The following is a 20,050-nucleotide window of genomic DNA, read 5'->3' as shown; positions in this document are numbered from 1 at the left end:
AAAATAGTATTAAGTCAATAAGCTAATGCTTGACTCGGAGGGACACTTTTAATTTCACTTGAAGGTTTTGTGCATCGTGTATTGTTTTCGTGTATTTATTTTTAGCTTAGACCACTCAGGTTTCTCTTGTATTCTGCTGTTGAGTGACCATATTTGCCGAAACGTTCGACTGCAATTTGTAGAGCTCAGTATAGAAACGCCATTTGTCACCTAATGTATTGTAAGTGAGTGAGTATGCCAATATTTTTATGTCAATTATTTCAAGGGGGCAGAAGAACATGAGTACTAATGAGGTGTCTGCTGCTCTTGTCTCTTGTGCTCTGCCTCATTGAACCACCTGTCTGCACTTGGGATCAAGTTGCACTTTGCACTTGCAATAACTATATTGTAATAATTATAATATTCATGTTCGGATTTTGCAGGAAAGCGAAATAATAAAAGCCTCGGCTTGTGTTAAACTGCCACAGATGGCACAAACTTCGCTCTTACATAGCTTTACATGTATGCAATTTTAATTAACAATAGTTGATAATTAAAATTATTTGAAAAGTAGTCAAGCGTGACATCTCTAGTGTGCAACACATGAAGATTCGTAAAATAACAGCAGACTTTGTTGAGCTACATCTCTGAAACATCAAGAATTGGGTGTCCAGAATTTGAAGTAAGTTTAATACACATATAATATTTAATAGGGAAGATAATTCCACAAACCACGCTAAATTATGCAAACATCTTGACAGTCTCGTTCTGCATGGCTAAACTATAACTTAAGTTTGTGTGTGTGGGTGTGTGAAAGAATTTGAGTTCTTACTTAATTATGCAGCGTGAATCAAATAAATATGCTGCTATTATGTTGATTTCTCCTTATCTCAAAAAGATATTAAAACGGAACTAAAGGGCAAACGTCAAATTATTTCCTAGCCTATACAAATCCCCGTTAGAAAAGTTCCAAAACGTTTCTGGAAAAAGAAATCGTGGACTGAAGTGTTCAGTTTAGTCAGTTTACGCTACAGTGCAGAAAAGCTGTCTGGTCGCACAACTGGCGCTGCAAACCATTACACCCTCGTAAAAAGCAGCAGAGATGAAAAACTACAGACTAACAAAAGTAAAACACTAATTACCTAACAGTGAAGTGCCTTCCTTTGGAAATAAAATGTAGTTAAAGACGCTTGTTACTTCCGCCACACCTTCGTTGCCGCCATTTTTGTCAACACTAGAACTTAGTCCTCCCCAAAGAGGCAGACAAAAATTTTACAAAGCTCGCACTGATTGGTCATAAACAGGAGCCATTTACACAGGCAACCCAGACTCCTACGCAGGAATACCAAATTAAAAAATGTTTTCGGCCTTGTTTTACTTGACAATCTTTGAAGAAAGTTAGCTACAATTCGGTGTATACGGGTTCTCAGACAGCCAACACTACAACTCGGTAAAACAGGCAACAGATCTAAGTAATCTCGACTGGAAGTCCAACTTTACTCGCCTCCTTGACTCGTCTGCGATTGAAACATTTATATAGTTCTGACCTCCACTGGTATCTGGAGCCGCTTTTTTACCGAGGGACATTCTTTGTAGGATATTCTATACTGCGATTGCAAACATTTGTCCGTTTTCCCTCCCCTTCGCTCCACATCACTAATGAATAGAGTTTTGCTCCGTTCTGGAAAGGCGAAGGTCATTTTCCCTGTAATAACTCCGGGCTGATATTGGCTCCTCTATCCGGGGGGGGGGGGGGTACTCCATATAATGGCCTATACAGGGAGGCTCCGCCCGAAAGGGGTACCTTTTTCAGGCTTCAGGTATCAGGAGCCCATTACATGGCTCGGGAAAACGTGAATAGATGGAGTGGACTACAGACAAAAGAGAAGGAATAGATGTGCTTTTATTTTCTCGATATACACACATAAGTCCGCCATTTTTTTTCTTCGTATTTCACGGATCATATTACTCATGTTGACCGGAACTACGTTTTTCGCGGGGAAAATGCAGTCTAAAAATAAACTGGTCTGTGAAAACGCCGTGACATAGGCTTAGTATGGGAGTTGCACGCTCCTAGTAATGGGCTCCTGAGGTATATAAAAGGGTAGGGATTTCACAAGTTTTGGTATATTAAAGGGTATGAAAATCCGTCATTAAGGTTTTTAAAAGGGCCTTTAATTAAAATATTTCGAACAGACGCACTTTATGGCTGTATTATTTTAATTTATTAAGCGCTGCATGAAAATGACAAGAAAACGTCCTGTTCTAAGTCTATGCCATGTCTTTTAGGTATATGAAAGGGGGTACCTTTTTTCATTAAAAGGTATTCGAAAGGGGTATAATTTCTGTCAAAATGGTACATAAAAGGGTAAGGGGTAAGAGCTTGGGGCGGAGCCTCCCCGTATGAAACTTTTTTGAGTGCCCCTCCCCCAACCATTTGCCTAAAGTACGGACAGAAGCCGCGAAAAAGTCTTTTTATTACTCCGGTTGCCAAATTTATAACTCTTATCAAAATAATATGTAATTTTTAAATTTTTCGATTTTATACAAATGTAACATAATTTTAGCTTATATTTTAGTATCTCTTATATATTTTAATCTTTTTAACTTCCATTTTAAGTACACTGTAAGACTTTTAGCGACTTTTTAATTTTTACTTTTTACTAGGGCCTCTAAGGATAACAGTTTTTTAGGCGGTGACGCCTATATGCTATGGCCCGGTGGACGGCCGTGTGAGGAGTGAAAGATTACTCCAACCGAGTAGCATTGGGAACTAGGCACTTTGTTGTTTACTCAGTTTCGGTACGCCATCTTTGATTGTCAATGAGTACGAATCAACTTTAAGAGCATCCATCGGGAAAACGCGTTTGATTTTTAACGTACAGTTAAACGGAGTTTTGGGGACAGGGGAGAATGATGTACTGGATAATTGTGAGCTCGCTTAAAGAACTTTTTTACCGTTGTACGTGTATTCAAAGTCGGCATACGTGATGGCAGACTAAGTTGACTGATGTTGAATTTGACGAGTGAAGGCTGGTTAGTGTCATAACTTTTGAAACCTTTCCAAAAGGGAGACCGATGGCAGCAGTATCTTGATTAGATTGCAAAGGTGAGCTATCTGAAATCATTGTTTGCTTTGACGTGCATTGTTGTCGATAATATTTAACTTTTCCCTTCGCGACTCGCCATCTTCCTTTTACTGCTGTTGATAATATTTATTCGGGTATTTATCTCAAGCCATTAAAAATAACACAGTGACGGTATCCGTATTCCTATTTGTACGAGAAGCCAGAGTTCAGAAAGAACTTCTACCCTATTGCTGATTTAGCTGATCTAAAATGTTTTGTTTGATAAGTTGCATAAATGCATGTAAGTGATTCTAGTAAGCGGTGTTGACTTCATTACATTTCAGACCATTTCAATACGGAAATGTCACACAATCTTCAGTATCGACTAGGTGTGGAAATCAATCCTGGGCCTTTCTGTTGCTAAATGACGAAGTTCATAATGATTTAATGTATTTATCTTATTATACTGTAGGTTTGTAATGTATTGGAGGTTCGTTTTGTAGTCAAGGCAAATAAAAATTAAAATGAATAAGAAAAATGCAATTTCTGGGATCATTGTAAAGCGTCATCGCCTGTGCATGCATGTATGCGTGCCGGTTATATTGTAAAGCTGATGGAGTAACCCTATTTAAATAAAGGCTTCTCTCTCACCCCGGCCTCCTGCCCTCCTCTAGCGATACTATCTCTCCTCTTACTAGGCTTCCCAACACTCCCATTTTTACTCTTCCTTGTTCTTTCCTCCTTGTCTCTTGTAACTACATTTTAGACTTCTGGCTTTCTTTTTTTCTGACTAACATTTATGAAATTTGCGCAGACCTAGCAAAGATACTTCTTCCTCCACCGGTTAGAGAGAGCTATAGCCCCCCCCCCCCCCAAAAAAAAAGTTTGGTTAAGGGCTCAGCCCCCCCCCCCCCCAAAAAAAAAAAAAAACCTTTTCAGTGCCGAAAGTACCGCTAGCACAACACACAATTGCTTTATCAAGACACAAATCGTTTTATCGGGATCGTGTATGTCTGGATAGTATGGTGTTAGGATTAAACTCTTCTCCCCAAAAAGCTACTAGGAGAGGTCCGCGGCATCATTTTCCGTATATTTTCTCCCCTTTAACTTTAAAGAACAACCTTAAAAGCACTATGAAACAGGAATCAGGAAAAAACTGTATAGCGCATGTATATATGACAAAAAATAAAACAAAACTATTGTTAATGCGCTGAAATACAACCATGAAACAGGATCGTCTAAATAGCCTAGTTATGTATTGTCACAAATCGATTTTATAACTGAGTAATCGGGCTTCTAATGGCTGGTTTTCACATAATTCGACATTATCACCCCGATCGTTTCTAGCGCCTCTTTCACTTCAAAACGTTTTTTTGCGATCGGGACGATTATATAAGAACATTACACAGATGATCGCTAACGTCGGCGGCGATTGGGGCGACTGCGCGATCGCCCGTGTTCTATCCTTGTAATGTAATGAAAAAAATGTAATTGTAATCGTCTTTACGAGCTCAGGAGCTCGTAAAGACGTGTACGTGAATCCAAGATCGAATTGGAATTTGGAGTGTTGATTTTTGTGAAGGGAGGAAAACCGGAGAAAAACCCTCGGAGCAGGAACGAGAACCAACAACAAACTCAACCCACATATGGCACCGGGCCGGAATCGAACCCGGGCCACATTGGTGGGAGGCGAGCGCTCTCACCACTACGCCACCTCAGCTCCCTTCAAGCTTCTCTTTCCCTTCTTTCCCGTAAAACTGCAATAACTAAGAAGATAGGAGGCCAAGAGTTTTGCTCTTTTATTGAAGGCTGGCATCGTGTTGTATCTAGGGCTAAAATGATTGTTTTTCGTAGGTCTTCGCTCATACCAGGCGATCGGGACGATCACATGAGAACCCCCGATCGCTTCCAATCGCTTCGATCGTCTCAGTATTTGCAAACGATCAATGCAATAGAAACGATCGGGGCTATCATATAAGAACCAACCTTCAATGCCCGCTCGCGCCTTGGAACACAATACTGTAGCTGCTGCATCAATACATACGGCTGAACAATTTACTAGTCACGGGGAGAAGATTAGCAGAGGTCATTATTTATTAAAGCCTGGTCTTCACTAGCGACGCAAGCACAAGCGCAAGGATAACAGCTCTTATTTCACCGTGAAAACGGCTTCGACTGAAGCAAAAGCACAAGCGCATTGCATTTTGATGCTTATGCTTGTGCTTGCGGCCAGCACAAGCACAAGCACAAGGATCAAAATCTCTCCTTTTTGCACGATCGCACTTGTGCTTGCGCTTGTGCTTGCGTCGCTAGTGAAAACCAGGCTTAAGGATGCACACGCACGTCTCAAAATGTGAAAGAATGGTATTTATTTCGTTCTATATACGACAAAACCTTGGGAAGCTTCTACAACCACGGTAAATGGAAACGAAAAATCAGGTGATTGCAAACTAATCTCGATAGCAACCTCAAAAGCGATCAATTATTATGATCACCTCAAATTAACAAAAATCTGAATACTACAGTTTGTAAAGTAAACTACTAAAAGTCTTAGCTATCGAACGGCTTTAGCGAAAGAACATAACCAGCGCAAACAACAAGCTTACAATCGTGTTAAACAGGACTGGAGCAAGAGTTGAGACTCCAGCGAAAACACTAGTGGTCTTGGGCTTCACGGTAGTGGTCAGGACATCGTCATCCCCATCCCACCCGGGTGCGGCATATCCTAGTGTATTTCGCTGATCCACCATCCATTTACGAAGTGGCTCGAAATAGTCAGTCCAGGGCTCAAAATAACGGCCGGTCAACGGACAATGTCCGGCCAAAATGACGATTTGTCCGGACAAAATTTTGGTTCGGCGGTCATTTTGACCGGTCATGTACACAGCTTTCAAATGAATAACACACAAAAAAAAATTTATTTGCAGTATTTCTTGCAATTTTACAGTAAAATCATAAAATATCATAGCAGCTTGCAGTCACAAATTTGTAGAATACAGATGAGGCGGTCACGCTCTGCAGATTTGTTAGCGGTTTGCTTAAATAAACCACGTCTGTAAATACGCTAAACAGACAACAATGAACATGGCATCAATCAACGTCTGCTATAAAACACGCGTACGCAATTACAGTTTCAATTGTCAGGCGGGCCGAGAAAAACAGCACTCGTTAGAGGATTTAAAAAACTATATGCACCTTTAGAAAGTACGAGTTCGTAGCGTGTTTTTCATCAGCAAGATCATGAGAAAATAATAACATCATTAAACACGCTTTGAATGCTATGTCAGCAAAGTTTCTTTAAATTGCGCCTATTTCACAACTGAACATGTCCCCATGTGTGCTGACAATTTGACCACCTAAGACGTGGTGCTACTTAATTGTCAAAGAGAGTTCCGGTAAACGTTTGCTCGTACTGTACAAAAAAAAATAATGGTCTCCGCGTCCGGCGTCTACAGATTCAAACGAAATGCGAAGTGACGTAGGCTTTCTCGCTAATCTCTTGGCAGTCTTGAAGAAAGAGAACTATTAACTAGTCTTAGGGCATCTTATAGGAAGCTCGATGAACAACGAGTCCGAGCAAAGGCAAAGTTATCTCACTTGTAGCATGGGCATATGTCCTATTACTATTTACTGTTCGGTAATAAAGACCAGTAAAGTGCTTACAACCAAGATCGCCTCCACCCATAAGTCGTTAACTAATGTAAAACTAGAGTAACATAACATTATGGCTACTGAGCATTTTATTTTATGTAGAGTAGAACGCAGAAGAAATGGAAATTCAAAAGACACTTCTAGCGATCTTTAACAACGCGTGTTTTAGCCTATGAGGCGAAATTTTTGGCAGAATAGGCTATTGTTTCAAAGTAAATAATCAATATTTTGACCGGTCAAAAACGAGACATGACCGAGCAAAAATTGATTTGGCCGGTCAACATGACTGGTCAGTATCCAAAAATTATTTTGAGCCCTGCAGTCAGTGCTCCAACATCCACTGTTTCACTTCCGGTCAGCTTCTTGAGGGCCTCGGGCCAAGGTTTGCTCTTACCCATCTTCAACATATCGCTACAAGAAGAAATGTTGTTATTGATCATTATTTAATAAATAATAATTTCAAATGTTTAAAGCGCAATTTTAGGCATGAGATATCCGCTGCTGCCAATGACAATGTTTTTTATGATAAATTTGCATTTCTTCTATATACATCTTTGCTTTTTGAGCTTCGAGAGTAGAAATTCACTCGGTTCTGTCTTTTCCTTTTAACACGGGCTTTGGCACTTATGACACGTGACTTTGTGCATGGGTATGTTTAACAATTATTCCACGAGCGCGCGTTGGATATGAGATGGTAGATGGTTGTAACGATCTCATATCCGACAAGCGCGAGTGGAATAATTGTTTTATTAAAAACGCCCAAAGAATTGCAGTGTTTTAGCTCCCAAGCTGTTTTCGTTGACGCGTATCGGCTACCATATTTATGGTCAATGGTATTTGAGCTCATATACTGTCAACCAATCAAAATGCAGGAATTCCAATATGCCACTGCTAGTTTTTAATAACAAGTAATAGACCATATTAATATTCTCGGTATAATTCGAGAATAGTAGAAGAATTTTCATTGTCATGCTGCACGTCTATGGCACACGCAGGGATACTAAGATATGGGGCGAAAATAATTTCCACGCATGCGAAGAAGTGCAGCATGCTGGAGGTTTCCGTCGCTGAGGGGAGGAGGGAGGGACAAAAAAGGAGACCTCTAAAGAGACCTTTTGGGGCATTAACGCAAATGAGAACGATCTCAAGTCGGGAGAGCGTGTAAATACTAAAATAAATACCCAAGGGTATAATGTGCTAATTTATGTAGCGCGTGAGGCCATTTCGGTGCAAACATACCAATGAAAATGGCTTGCAATGGAGGCGAATGCAGGTAATCTTTTCAAATGCAAATGACATGATACCGAGAATACGAATATTGTCTATTCACTAAGCCATTTCAGAGGGGCCTTTTTTCTCTGTTTCAAATCTAGTTTTGTGCATCATTCGGCTTCCATAAAGTTTGCTTTGCAAGACAGGTAGTCTTGGGCTGGCTCACTAGGTCTCGTTTTCATCAGGGAGTGAAAATCTCCTATGAGACAGTACATTGCTCGCTTGCAGTTTTTACTAACTTACCCGATCTTCTTTCCTGCCGCCTTCGACTGATAAATGGAACAAGTGTGCAAAGGTCCTGTATAACCAGCTGCGTCACATGCGGCCTAGTGGAACTGGAACTGCAGCACGAAACTCATGAAATATCTAAGTGAGAAAAAAGAGAATATTGTACTCCAGCCTACTAGATGTAAGCGAGAACCGCGCGTGCGAAAGCATACACCCCTCCCACGCACTTTGTTTGAGTTTCTACTAAAACAGTTACTTAGACCAGAGTCAACTCTCTCTAAGGCGGACACCTTCGGGACCGGCCGCAGCTGTCCGTCTTAGAAAGGTGTCTACTCTGTAGAGAGTCGAGGTAACGTGACACCAGTATATTCTGAGATAATAAAGCTTAACCTTTGCACAATGCGACAAACCTTTGCTAACTGCACCAAGACTAAAATAATAAAGGGACCGTATTTACTTGTTAAAGCAAAAATTGAGAGCTTCTACAAACTGTGACACTGTTAGTGGAAAACGACCTTTTTAATGTCCATACAGGTAAGAAGAGAAGAAATCAGTTAAAGCGTCATTGTTTTTGGTTAGTAAGCTTGGTATACACGTATCCTTAGGGCGCTGATTAACTTTGCTTTATGTCGATACGAAGTTTGCAGGAAGTATTTTCACAAATAAAGCATGATGAAAAAACTTCTCAAGTGTCCTTTAATGATTTTGCCTTCGCCCGGAGAAAAAAAACTAAGAAAACTGAAGAAAAAAAAAGAAATACAATACTAGCAAATATAACCCCTAGTTTCCCCCGCCAGGAAAACTTGCCCCTGCAGACAAAAAATCCGAGGTACGGCCCTGTTAGCTCTCGACCAATCAGCGCGCGAGAATTCTCTGTTATGATATACAAAAAAGAACATTGTCCACTGTAGTTCCTAACTTGGCTTATTCCAATGAGAAGAGAGATTTCGAATACGCTTAATGAAGAGTGACAAAGATTGGAATTCAAACCTGATGTACGGTGTGTTGGCAGGGATGTGGTACTTGCACCCAGGATCAAAGTCCGCTTCTGACCATTCCACAGCAGGTTTTATTCCCTGGTACTTAGTCCTCAGTTTCCACCACTCGGCGTTGTAATTTTCATCAGTAATTTTGCCACTGAATACCTTCCATCGCCACTGGTCGATCAAAAATCCGAACGGCCGAAAAGCGATTTTACGCAGCGCCATCTTCATCAGGGCGTTGATGTCGGATTCTGAGAAAGTGAAAACAACGTAAAATGAGAAGAACTTTGAAACTTGAAACAATTTTTTTTTCTGTAAGACAATAAGGATCAGTCGGTAAAAGCAAGGATTCTTTTTCAGGGTTCGTCAGGCCAAAAATTCAAGGACGTTTTAAAGACTTTCTACGACCATTCATGGAAATTTCAAGGACTTTTTTTATGAAATTTACCCAGTCTGTTGTGCCGTTGATGTGCTCACTGAAGAACTAAAAGAATCGCTAATTTTGGCGGTCTTCTCATTGCCTTGAAGCCTTTTGACGTTCAATAAAAAAATCAAGGACTTTTAAGGACCGGAAACCAATTTGAAGTACTTTCATGGCATTGAAATTGAACTCCTGAAATTCAAGGGTATTCAAGACGAGTACGAACCCTGCTCCTTCTAATGCTGTCGAGGACTCAGATTAAGTGAAAAGAAAATTCAAGAAATCGAGGGTGATTGCTGTGGAAGGGAAACGACTTGGTTCGCGTTTACATCGAGAATTTCGAGCAACCAAGGTTCAAGAAATCGGGATTCTACTATACAAAATGTACATCTTTCTTATTTCATTTACCAAAGCTTAAAATTTCCATCTTTCTCATCGATCTCCACACAGCTCGACCGCCTTCAGGCAAGAATGCATTGGTCTCGTTTTCTCCCTACACTATTAAAGACAATGTCTTCGCTGCTTAACAGGGGTTTACTGGAAATATCTCGTTCACGTTTCAAGCAATGCAAAAGTCCTATGTACATCCCATAAATCATATTTGGGGGTGTTTTGTAACTGAATTTCTGGGTGATTTATGGGGATGTTTGGGAGAGATAGTTTTTCTCAAAGGATTTGTAAAATTTAGATCGAGAAATAAGAAATATTAAAAATTTGATGTACATGTTTTAAAATTGGAACTTGAACTTAGCAATTAGTAGACTGACACCAGACAGTCCTCTGACAACCTGGGGTGCTCTTTCGTTGGGGTTACCTGTCTGGTGGCATTCCAAACTAATTTTCTTTCTTCTACATGTACCTCTTCTTTAAGCCTCTCAATATTCCACTAAAATTTACGTTTAGTCCCGCCTTAACACGCCCCTCTGCCCCCTCCCACCCAAGCATATGTTGCATCATGTACTTCCAAGAGTTTACCAATAAATCTTATACTGTATTTATCTACCTGTGTAATTGCTGACACTTTCCAACAGACCAATCTTCTTCAAGTGTTGCGGTGTATCAACTGACAGCGACATGGTATCACCCACGGCCTCATGGAATCCTGGGTTGGCGCCAGTGCGGTACTCGAAAGGCTGGTCCCACTATTGTAGGTAATACTGAATATGGCCCAGTTCGTGATGAGTGGTTACCAAGTCGTTGTGATTAATGTTGGTACATTGTTTGATCCTGAAAAAGGAAAAAAAATAACATCAAAGTGGCTATAAGCCACTGAACTCGGAAAATTTATTATGAAAACAAAAAACTGACAAATAACTTGTTTTCCAAAACCGAAGTTATGCTGAACTTTCCACACTTCAGTTCACTTCACTCAGTTTGATACATCCAATAATATACCAAACAATGTCTAGAGGCCTTAAGACACTTGCACGCATTGCGTGCCTATGTTAACAGGAATCGAGTGAAAGTCACTTCGCGCACTACAACTCTTTTCCGAGTTAAAAATGACTGAAGTTAATTCTGCTTTGCAATGAAGTAAAGTTTATTGATCGTGAACCACACTGGTACACACGCAGGGTCAAAGAGGCAATTCAGATAAGACTCCACCCTAACAATATCAACAGGGATAGTGGAATTGAAATTCCCGAAGCATGGATGCCCACGATCAAAAAACACAACACCAGGAGAATTGAACGACAGCGGACCCCTGAGGGAACAACATCACACCAGAAATTATGACCAAACAAACATCCTAAATCCCACTTGGGCCTCACCAGTACCCCCAACCCAAAACCAAAGTACAAACCATTATTATGTTTGAGTTCATACATGTATGCATTGTTTGTCTCTGAAAGTTTTCGCAATCAAGTACTGAAGAAAATACCAGTAGATGAATTTTGGTTATGATACAATAATTTTAATTTGCCTACCAGTAAATACATGACTTGTAGTTCCCTTGTCAATACTTAATGAGGCCCCAAAAATGTTGATGACACTTTATACAGAGGAGACTACCTGAATTCCCTTATTCTTCAGGGCAGATCCAACAAAAACTGGTGTGAAACTTCTTTTGATGGTGGCCCGGCAAATGGCAGCCTAGTAAAAGAATACAAAGTGTGAAGAAGCCTTCTTAAAATACACAGGCAAATTCTTGCAAACTTGTGATATAAAAGCCTCCTTGTTCAGATCAGGTGTGCACAATCATATGCAATACGCAATGTGCATGTACCAGTGGAGTGAGCACTAAAAGTACATTTCACCATTTGGGCATGTTTGTACAGCTTAAGTATTTTAATTTGTATATTTTTAGAACTACATGTAGCCACACAATTTCATTTAAAATTGAGACTTGTAGACTTAGTTTAAGGTTACTTGAATTTTAAAAGGGCCCTAAATGCAAAATTATATGTACATGTAGGTTCAGAAGTTTTTTATAATAAGAGATGTTACAATAAATTATCAAGTTTTTAGGTTATTGTTTGCTGGTATGTCTGTTTGTTTGCTTATTGTTATGAATTACATACTATATTAGTACATGTCTAGATCTATTAAGACTTGTGGTTTGTTAGTAATAAACTTCACTGTACATGCGTAACACCTACAATTAACTGTTCTTCTGTTGGTTGTATTTCTTCCAGAAACATTTCCCCTAGAACTTCATCAACATCTGCAATGGTTTCTGATGAATTAAACACATTCTATTAATTATGCTTATTTGTCAAGGAATAAATACCCCGTTAATAAATGTCTTATGGCCTAATTGGTTAGTGCGCTCTACTCCAAGTCAAAAGGCCGGGTTTTAGCCTTGGCCACGGCACTGCGTTATGTTCTTAGGCAAGACACTTTACTCTCATAGTGCCTCTCTCCACTCAGGTGTATAAATGGGTACCGGCAAACTTACTGCTGGGGGGTAACCCTGCAATAGACTAGCATCCCATCCAGGGGGGAGTAGCAAATTACTCCTAATGGCTTAATGCTATGGAAACTGGGATAAGCTCTGGCTGTACGGGCCACTTTGCTTGGACACAGTCTTTACCTTTTTTAATGTCTTATAAGATTACACCCAAGTTAATTATTAAATAAAAATGCTACTTTTGAAAATCAATTAAAACTATTTAAAAAATAAATTATCAAGACTTAGTAAACTATGAAACAACCTGATTCCCACGCAGGGTCTCTATCTCACGACCTCCAGGAATGAAGTTGAATATGCACTACCGGTAACTATTATCAAGATGTTGATTTTGCTTAGAAGGTCCTACCTATTAGTTCTTGTCGTCGTTTTGTACACTCATTAAGCATGTCTTCAGGAATACTACCTTCCACTACTTTAGACCTGTTGGTGATTTTAAATAGCTGTTAGCTTGCTGCTTCCCTCAAATTAATGCTGGGGTATCCTATAGGGCTTCCATTGCAGCCAGCCAGTCTCTAGATCATATGTATACCAGTACTGCCCCCATGGCTGGCAAATCCCTGCAACCCAGCCATGAGCCCCCATTCTAGGCACTGGTCACACTGATAATTTCAAGATCAGTGTCCCAGAAGAAAAAATAGAATAGAGGGTGGGGTGGGGGAATGCTGCCAGCAACTGCCATGGAAGCCATTCATGCAAAAACGTGATGCTTTTTGTTTTCAAATGGAATTCCATTTACAAGCTGTTTGTAAACCATTCTGAATAAACTTGCATCCTTTGCAACAGTTTGAGGTCATCCATTACAAAGAAACATCCGTCCATTTGAATGGCTTAGCTATCTGTTTGGTAGAAACATTCATCCATTCAAATGGCCTGGTCATTTTAGCAAAAGAAATACTGCAATTGGGAAGATATTTCTACAAAGAAAATTGCTATTTTGGGTTTGAAACAGAATAAGAAGAATATAAAGTTAACTAACCCTTGTTCTCCTTCAAAGTAATAAGCTTTCCATCGCACAAGATCTATGACTCCCTTCAGGTCCGATTCTAAACCAATTGGCAACTGTGTGAAGGCTGCAGTGTGCTGTAATTTTGCTCTGTAGTGAATAAAAACAGGGGATGCCCTTTATTTAGGAAACTTTAATTACAGTATACAGTGTATGTGCATGTACCTTCACGTGATAAGGGGTGAACAGAATTTTAATTATTAATTATTACCTTAACCCTATTCAGACCGGGCTTTTTTTGGTCTTTTCAGACCGGGGGGGGGGGGGCAGATTCCGCCCCCCCCCCCTCCGTAACTTCCAGAATATTTAAGCAATCACAATAAAACTTACAGGATATGTAGTATGTCCCAAAATCTATCTTTTGGTATATGTCACGTGGGATGATGACGTCACATCACGTGACAATTACATCATAATGTCAAAACAGCCGCCATCTTGGATCCGCCATCTTGGATTTCGAAATTTTTTCAAAACGTCAGAAAACCGCTCAAAATTACTGGAAAATACTCAAAACCAATAAAAATGTGCTTAAAACCCGTAAACAGGTGAAAATAATTGCTTTAAAGTTATTTTTCATTAATAGAAACACGAAAATTACAATTTTGGGAAAACATGCCTGTCAAAATGCCGTTGCCATGGTGATGTCAAGTTCCTGACACAACAACCTATCCTACCAAATTATTCCCAGATAAATTTTAGATAAAGTCGCAAAGTTTGCCAGCGTTTGGTTGAATATTTAAAAAGTTATAAGCGTTCAAAGTCGGCGCGGGCACTTTCCGTCCCCCCCCCCGGTCTGGATAGGGTTAAATGATAGGAAAAATGGAAAGTGTCTCAACAGTTTTGTTTTGAGCAGTATTTTTATGTGGTACACTGTCACTAACTGATTATTATGTTGTACAAGGTGACTCTGACTTTTACCTGAAACCCAAGCATGTGACCATTCATAAATGAAAGCTATTGAGCAGTACAAATTTTTTGCACTGTTCAAATTGGTTATAATATTTACAATTGATGTACATGTACATGCATGTAAGTCTGTGGATGGGTCCCTATAGCATCTGCATGACTGTTTAAATGAATTAAATTACATGTACTACATGTATTGACAAGTACATCTGTATGCAATTACATTGTTGGGTTGCTTGGTGTGCTTCAGAGGGTGGTTCTAGCTTATGAGCATGCTGTAAAAGTGGTCCTGGATTTACAGATGAAATCTTAGTGAACTGTGTCACTAATAATTCAGGCAAACACACATTGACAATACAATGATCACACAATGTCATGTGTTTTGATTTGACATGTACTGTAAAGTTGTTTTTTACCTGATTTGACTCAGAACACGGGCTGGATTTGCTCCCATTCTAAAAGAAAATGGAGAAACATCATTCATTAAATTCTGGTCATTTTAAACTGTGGCTACTCAATCTGGACCACTTGGAACAAAATTTACCAATCAAAATGACAATTGAGAACAAAGGATGGCAACTTTATTTTTATATGTGTGTAAAAGCTGTTGTACAGCACAGTATTGAATAGATTTACCTGTCAAGTTTATTAATAAAGGCAATACAGGGCACACTGTAATGCTTCATTTGCCGATTTACTGTTAATGTCTGGCTCTGTTGAAGAAAGCAAACAAAAAGGTCATTCTAAGTTCTACAGGATATTTTATTTCGGCCTAAGTAATAACATTTACTGATTAACATTTTAAATGATTTGAACCCAGGAGTATCAGTACTTTGTACAGGGTGATCAGCCGGGTGGGAAAAGTTCGGGCTGGTGTTCTGGATTTAACTAAGAACACCGTACGTAGTAAAATGTATGTACTTGACTTTGAACAGATGTACCCATTTCGGCTGGAAACCTCCTGTTTTCGGCGATTGTTTCCGTTTTCTGGTTTTCACTTCATATTCTCCCGTTTTAATTGTCAGTGACTTTTTTGGGCAATCATCTCCAGCTTCTTTTGCCTTTAGGACATCCTAGCATGACCCGCGTTTTTTTTGGACGCAGTGATGAACTGCCTCGATTTTGCGCGATGTTTGCGTTCGTTCACGGTTTTGCTTTGTTTTGTATGGTTTTATTTGGTAAAGTTCCACTATGATTTCAAAATACAGGAAATGACATCTTATAATTAGAAGCCTATGTTTTCGGGGGTGCATCCCCACAGACCCCCTAGATGCTTGCACCTTCTGCGCTCATGGCCGTGACCAAAATCTCCATTTTTTTATGTTGTTGTTGTTATCTCAGAGGGTTGGAATCTCTGTGTATATACAGCTACTGTATGTACCGGTTATTATAAAAAATCAAACCAACCTGCACCCCACCAACTGCACATAGCACTTAAATGGCACCATCAAGAACACGAAGAGATCGCTCCACTTCAACAGTAAAGTCCACGTGTCCTAATAAAATTAAAAAGGTATTAAATTGGATTAAACAATCTCCTGGATTTTAGAGATTCCTACAGCATGTCTTATGATTACATTTTTTTTTGGCTATTAGGTCAATATTTTACCATTATGATAACAAAATTCAAAGTAAATGTACACTTTGAAAAGACGACTTTTGATTCAAAGGTGAACTTTTTCTGAAAAACTTGGATCTCGGCTTACACCGGAGAGTTAACCAAAATTTCTTGACAAGCTTTAGCCCAACCCCAGGTCTCTCAAGTTTGGGGTCTTGGCTTATAGCTCTAGTAATGGGCCAATAAATACAGTATGGAATTCTCAAACTTGCTTTATGCACTAACCTGGAGTGTCAATAATGTTGACGTTTGTATCTTTCCAATTAACATATGTTGCTGCTGACTGAAAAAAGAGCAGAGAAGAAATCATTACACTGCAAATTTCAGAGTCAAGCCACCTAGTGGATCTGTTAAATACATTGTGAACCATCATCATTATTATTTATTAAAATAAATTTTATTAAATTACTGGATTACTGGTACTAACAGTAAAATCCTCAATTCTCAAATCCTCAATATTTATTTCTCAAAGATCCACTGCAACTTCAGCGCCAATTTCTTGAACTTCCAATTTCTCAAAGCAATTTTTTATTTCCTTGGCGGAGGTTTGAGAAACTACTGTAGGATCTGACAGAAGTAATTTTTAATTATTGTTTTTTTTTTTAAACTTTAATTTTTCAAAGCACATCACTAAAGATCAAACACAGATTTCTTGTTAAACAAGTACTGATCATTAACAGAAGATTTCCTACCTGTATGGTAATTCCTCTCTGTCTTTCTAGATCCATAAAATCCATAGTGGCTCCTACATTGTTCTTCCCTCGCACCTGGTCCGATAAAAATCAATCATTGTACATGTAAGTAACAGTTGGTTTGTAATCTAGATTTAGGGAATAAGTTAGAGTTAGGATTTTGAGTTTTGAGTTAAAAAGTAGAGCTAGAGTCGTAGACATGGTCCAATTCTAAGAATTTTTAACATTTATTCTTGGTTTTCAATGTTACGTCATAAAATTCTGAAATCAAAATTCACTAGGCCTGCTAAATTTTCATTGTTATTAGGCAAAAGATAAACTAAAAATATACATTTTTGCAAATTTCCAGATCGATAGTGTCATTCGTTTTTAAAACAGAGCATTTTGAATATTTGAGTGCTCTGTCATATGTGACATCAAGCTGAGTGCCGTGACAAAGCTGTTTTGTTTGAAAAAGGCCTTTCTTTTCCATTTTGTGCAGAGTGAACATTTCAGATATAATAAGTGGTGTTTATGTGAAAGTGTACTACAGTGTAGCTCTTAAGCCAAAGATTGTCGCTGTTGTAAACAGAATTGAGTTCCAGATGGTTTCTATTTATCATCTATAATATTTGAAATTCATAGCTTCTGTAGTTGAATGGTTTCGAATTTATTTTTTGATTGCGTGACAGTGAAAACCAGCAATTACTAAGGTAACCATACAACTAAAGTACAGTATTCTGGGGAAGTAACAGCAAAATATTGTAACATAAGAATTATATGCAGTGTAACATAAACACATGATGTTGCCCTTACACTAACTTTACAATTTAAATTGCTAAAAAAGGCTAACGACTTTGAAATCATGTCAATCAGATAGTTTTGTTTAACTGTTGACGTTAAAGTAGCTGACTACAGTAACTGTACTAACCTATGCATGTGGCTGATTCTTCCAGTGTTAAACAACAATCTCTCAGTAAGAGTAGTTTTGCCTGAGTCAATATGGGCAGACACACCAATGTTTCTAATTTTTGATACATTCTTCTGTAAAAATGTAAATAAATAAATAGATTATTTAATAATTATTAACAAATAAACAACTAACGAATGAACGGACAAACAAACAAACAAAATGAAATTAAATAAACAAATAAATACAATCCACATATCAGGGTTGTAGCTAAGGGCCGGCTGTCGGCCAATTTCACCAGCTGAAAGAGAACTTGAATCCGGCTGAAATTTCACATGAAAACAAAGACTAAGGTACATGTAGAGCTGACAAGGCCAGAAAAGCCAGCAGGGCTTGTTGATGAGCCGGCTAAGTGTTTTTTTTAGCTACATCCCTGACATATGAAATATTTCCATTAATATTTGTTCCACTTGTTGCAATTGGGGATGTTTGGTAATATTATTTTGTGTATTCCCACATTGATTTTTTTCCTCTTGAGAACTCTCCACTTGGCCAAGGAATCTATGTCTAAATTAATAACAATCATTTGACTTAAAGTTGACATCCAGTCCGTACTGCGCAGACTCAAGGTTTGTTTCCGTTTTTGTTTTGAATTCGTTGAACGTTACACTTCGGTGACAGCATACATGAAGTTTTTTAGTCCGCCATTACGGTTTGTTTCGTTCAAGAATTCCCGATGAGCTGAAACGTTGGTTTGAAATAGCGTTAAGGTTCGTAGACCTACTCGTTATTATTTGTTCTGCAAGGATATCTGGCGTTAATAATGAAGTAAAGGGTAAGTTTGTCACGGAATTTTTAGTTTTGCTTGTAAACATTCCTTTGTGTGAGGCTCACATAAACATTGCAGCCGAGATTGCGCAGTACAAACTGGAATTCATCTTTAACAAATTATAATCTATACTTGGCAGATCAAAATATACATGGATTGATATTTTGCCCATGGACAAGATTATCAATCTGCCCTGGTAACAACCATTAAAGATGAATTCCAGTTCGTACTGCGCAATCTCGGCTGCAATGTTTATGTGAGCCCACACGAAAGAATGTTTACAAGCAAAACTAAAAATTCCGCGACAAACTTACCTTTTTCTTCATAATTAACGCCAGATATCCTTGCAGAACAAATAATAACGAGTAGAGGAACCTTGACGCTATTTCAAACCGACGTTTCAGCTCATGTATGCTGTCACCGAAGTGTAACATCTCAACGAATTCAAAACAAAAACAAAAACAAACCCCGAGTCTGCGCAGTACGGACTGGAAATCAGCTTTAACACTGTCTATCAACCATAAACCATCACCATGTCTCACACAGAGCTGACAAATAACTTTTTGACGTGTGACTAGACGATCGATTTTCATCGTTGGGAAAGCTATAATACTTAAGTTATACACAAGCTTAACATAAACAGCGTCAGTTTTCACAAGACATTTTCATGAATTTCCGAACACTTACCGTGGTTCCAGACGACAGCAACCGACACGCAACAACTTGAGTCTACAAACAAATAAACCATCCTTGTTCAGATCCAGGGTAAATTAAACTCCAGAAAAAGAGCAAAAAATCCAAAATCATGAAACACTACAATCGAGCATTTTCTCACGTTAAATTCCTTGATTCAGGACTCACGTCTCCTAACAGCTAATTTTTACCATGTCGAGTTATTAAGTCTCCCCTACAGGCAGTTTTCGCTTTCGTCAATACATGTATCTTACTCCTTGATCGATTTGCCTAGTTATCTGACAGCACGATTGTCTTTTTAAGCTTGACTCTTCAATTTTATGACTCTAATTTTACGGAATTTCCACGATCGATCAGCATAGCACGAAATTTTTGGGTTAAATATTTCCGCTGCTCGCCGTAGGCAAAATTCAACAAGAACTAACTTCCACAAGAAAAACAAAGTAAAAAGAACACGCAATTTAAATCTTACATTGCAAGCAAGTAGGCGAAGTCCACTTCGCTGAATCAGCAGCCTTGTTATACCCATTTTTCGCGTTAAAACATTACAGTCGGTATTACAGAACAACTCTTCGTATGATTTTTACCAGGCGCACGTGAGCCGGCACGCGCATGACATGAAGGAACTGCTGACCATTTTCATACAGGCTCAGTGTCGAAAAACATACCAGCTGGAACGCGGCCCGGATCACCGGACCGTCGGACTTGGTGTTTTCCTCTCGCATGATAACGGCAAAATCTCTCACGACGATTCGCTAGCATTTTTTGCCCTTTTTTAATATCAATAGTCATAGATCAATAGTCATATTGATATGGTACAACACGACGTCCACTTGAATTTAGGGGCGGACCATTACAAAAGTGATTGGGGGGGGGGGGGGGATTTTCGACTTGCACGAATTTT

General features: G+C 39.0%; 2 protein-coding genes, 1 long non-coding RNA gene and 1 pseudogene across 9 annotated transcripts in view; 1 reads left to right on the top strand and 3 right to left on the bottom strand.

The window, feature by feature from the left end:
- The window catches only part of LOC144663804 (uncharacterized), a 63,438-nt gene that overhangs the window by 35,190 nt on the left and 8,198 nt on the right, over positions 1 to 20,050 (top strand). The gene's annotated exons all lie outside the window — the stretch shown is intronic.
- On the bottom strand, positions 5,124 to 10,757 carry LOC144663757 (angiotensin-converting enzyme-like; annotated as a pseudogene). The gene is made up of 5 exons (XR_013572656.1): positions 10,606 to 10,757; positions 9,189 to 9,432; positions 8,214 to 8,336; positions 7,017 to 7,109; positions 5,124 to 5,822 (listed from the first exon to the last, which is right to left on the bottom strand). The product of XR_013572656.1 is annotated as an angiotensin-converting enzyme-like (transcript).
- Positions 10,694 to 20,050, bottom strand: part of LOC144663745 (elongation factor G, mitochondrial-like) — a 49,690-nt gene continuing 40,333 nt past the window's right edge. For all 6 annotated transcript variants that reach the window (XM_078524795.1, XM_078524796.1, XM_078524797.1 and 3 more), the window contains exons 8-13: positions 14,842 to 14,880; positions 13,493 to 13,609; positions 12,863 to 12,936; positions 12,203 to 12,279; positions 11,616 to 11,696; positions 10,694 to 10,829 (exon numbers count right to left, since the gene is read on the bottom strand). In XM_078524795.1, the coding sequence (XP_078380921.1) occupies positions 10,806 to 10,829; positions 11,616 to 11,696; positions 12,203 to 12,279; positions 12,863 to 12,936; positions 13,493 to 13,609; positions 14,842 to 14,880 (412 nt within the window). In that variant the 3' untranslated portion in view covers positions 10,694 to 10,805. The remainder of the gene's footprint in view (positions 10,830 to 11,615; positions 11,697 to 12,202; positions 12,280 to 12,862; positions 12,937 to 13,492; positions 13,610 to 14,841; positions 14,881 to 20,050) is intronic.
- LOC144663278 (elongation factor G, mitochondrial-like) lies at positions 15,860 to 19,974 on the bottom strand. Its single transcript, XM_078524180.1, has 7 exons — positions 19,619 to 19,974; positions 19,141 to 19,182; positions 17,646 to 17,758; positions 17,424 to 17,454; positions 16,736 to 16,810; positions 16,269 to 16,326; positions 15,860 to 15,921 (listed from the first exon to the last, which is right to left on the bottom strand). The coding sequence occupies exons 1-7, from the start codon at positions 19,673 to 19,675 to the stop codon at positions 15,860 to 15,862; spliced, it is 438 nt and encodes a 145-aa protein (XP_078380306.1). The 5' UTR covers positions 19,676 to 19,974.

The sequence above is a fragment of the Oculina patagonica genome, chromosome 8 (assembly GCF_052425735.1).
Source record: "Oculina patagonica isolate OP01 chromosome 8, crgOcupat, whole genome shotgun sequence".
Taxonomy (NCBI): Eukaryota; Metazoa; Cnidaria; class Anthozoa; order Scleractinia; family Oculinidae; genus Oculina; species Oculina patagonica.
Note: the sequence above shows the minus strand (reverse complement) of the source record. Positions and strands in the feature narration are given on the sequence as shown.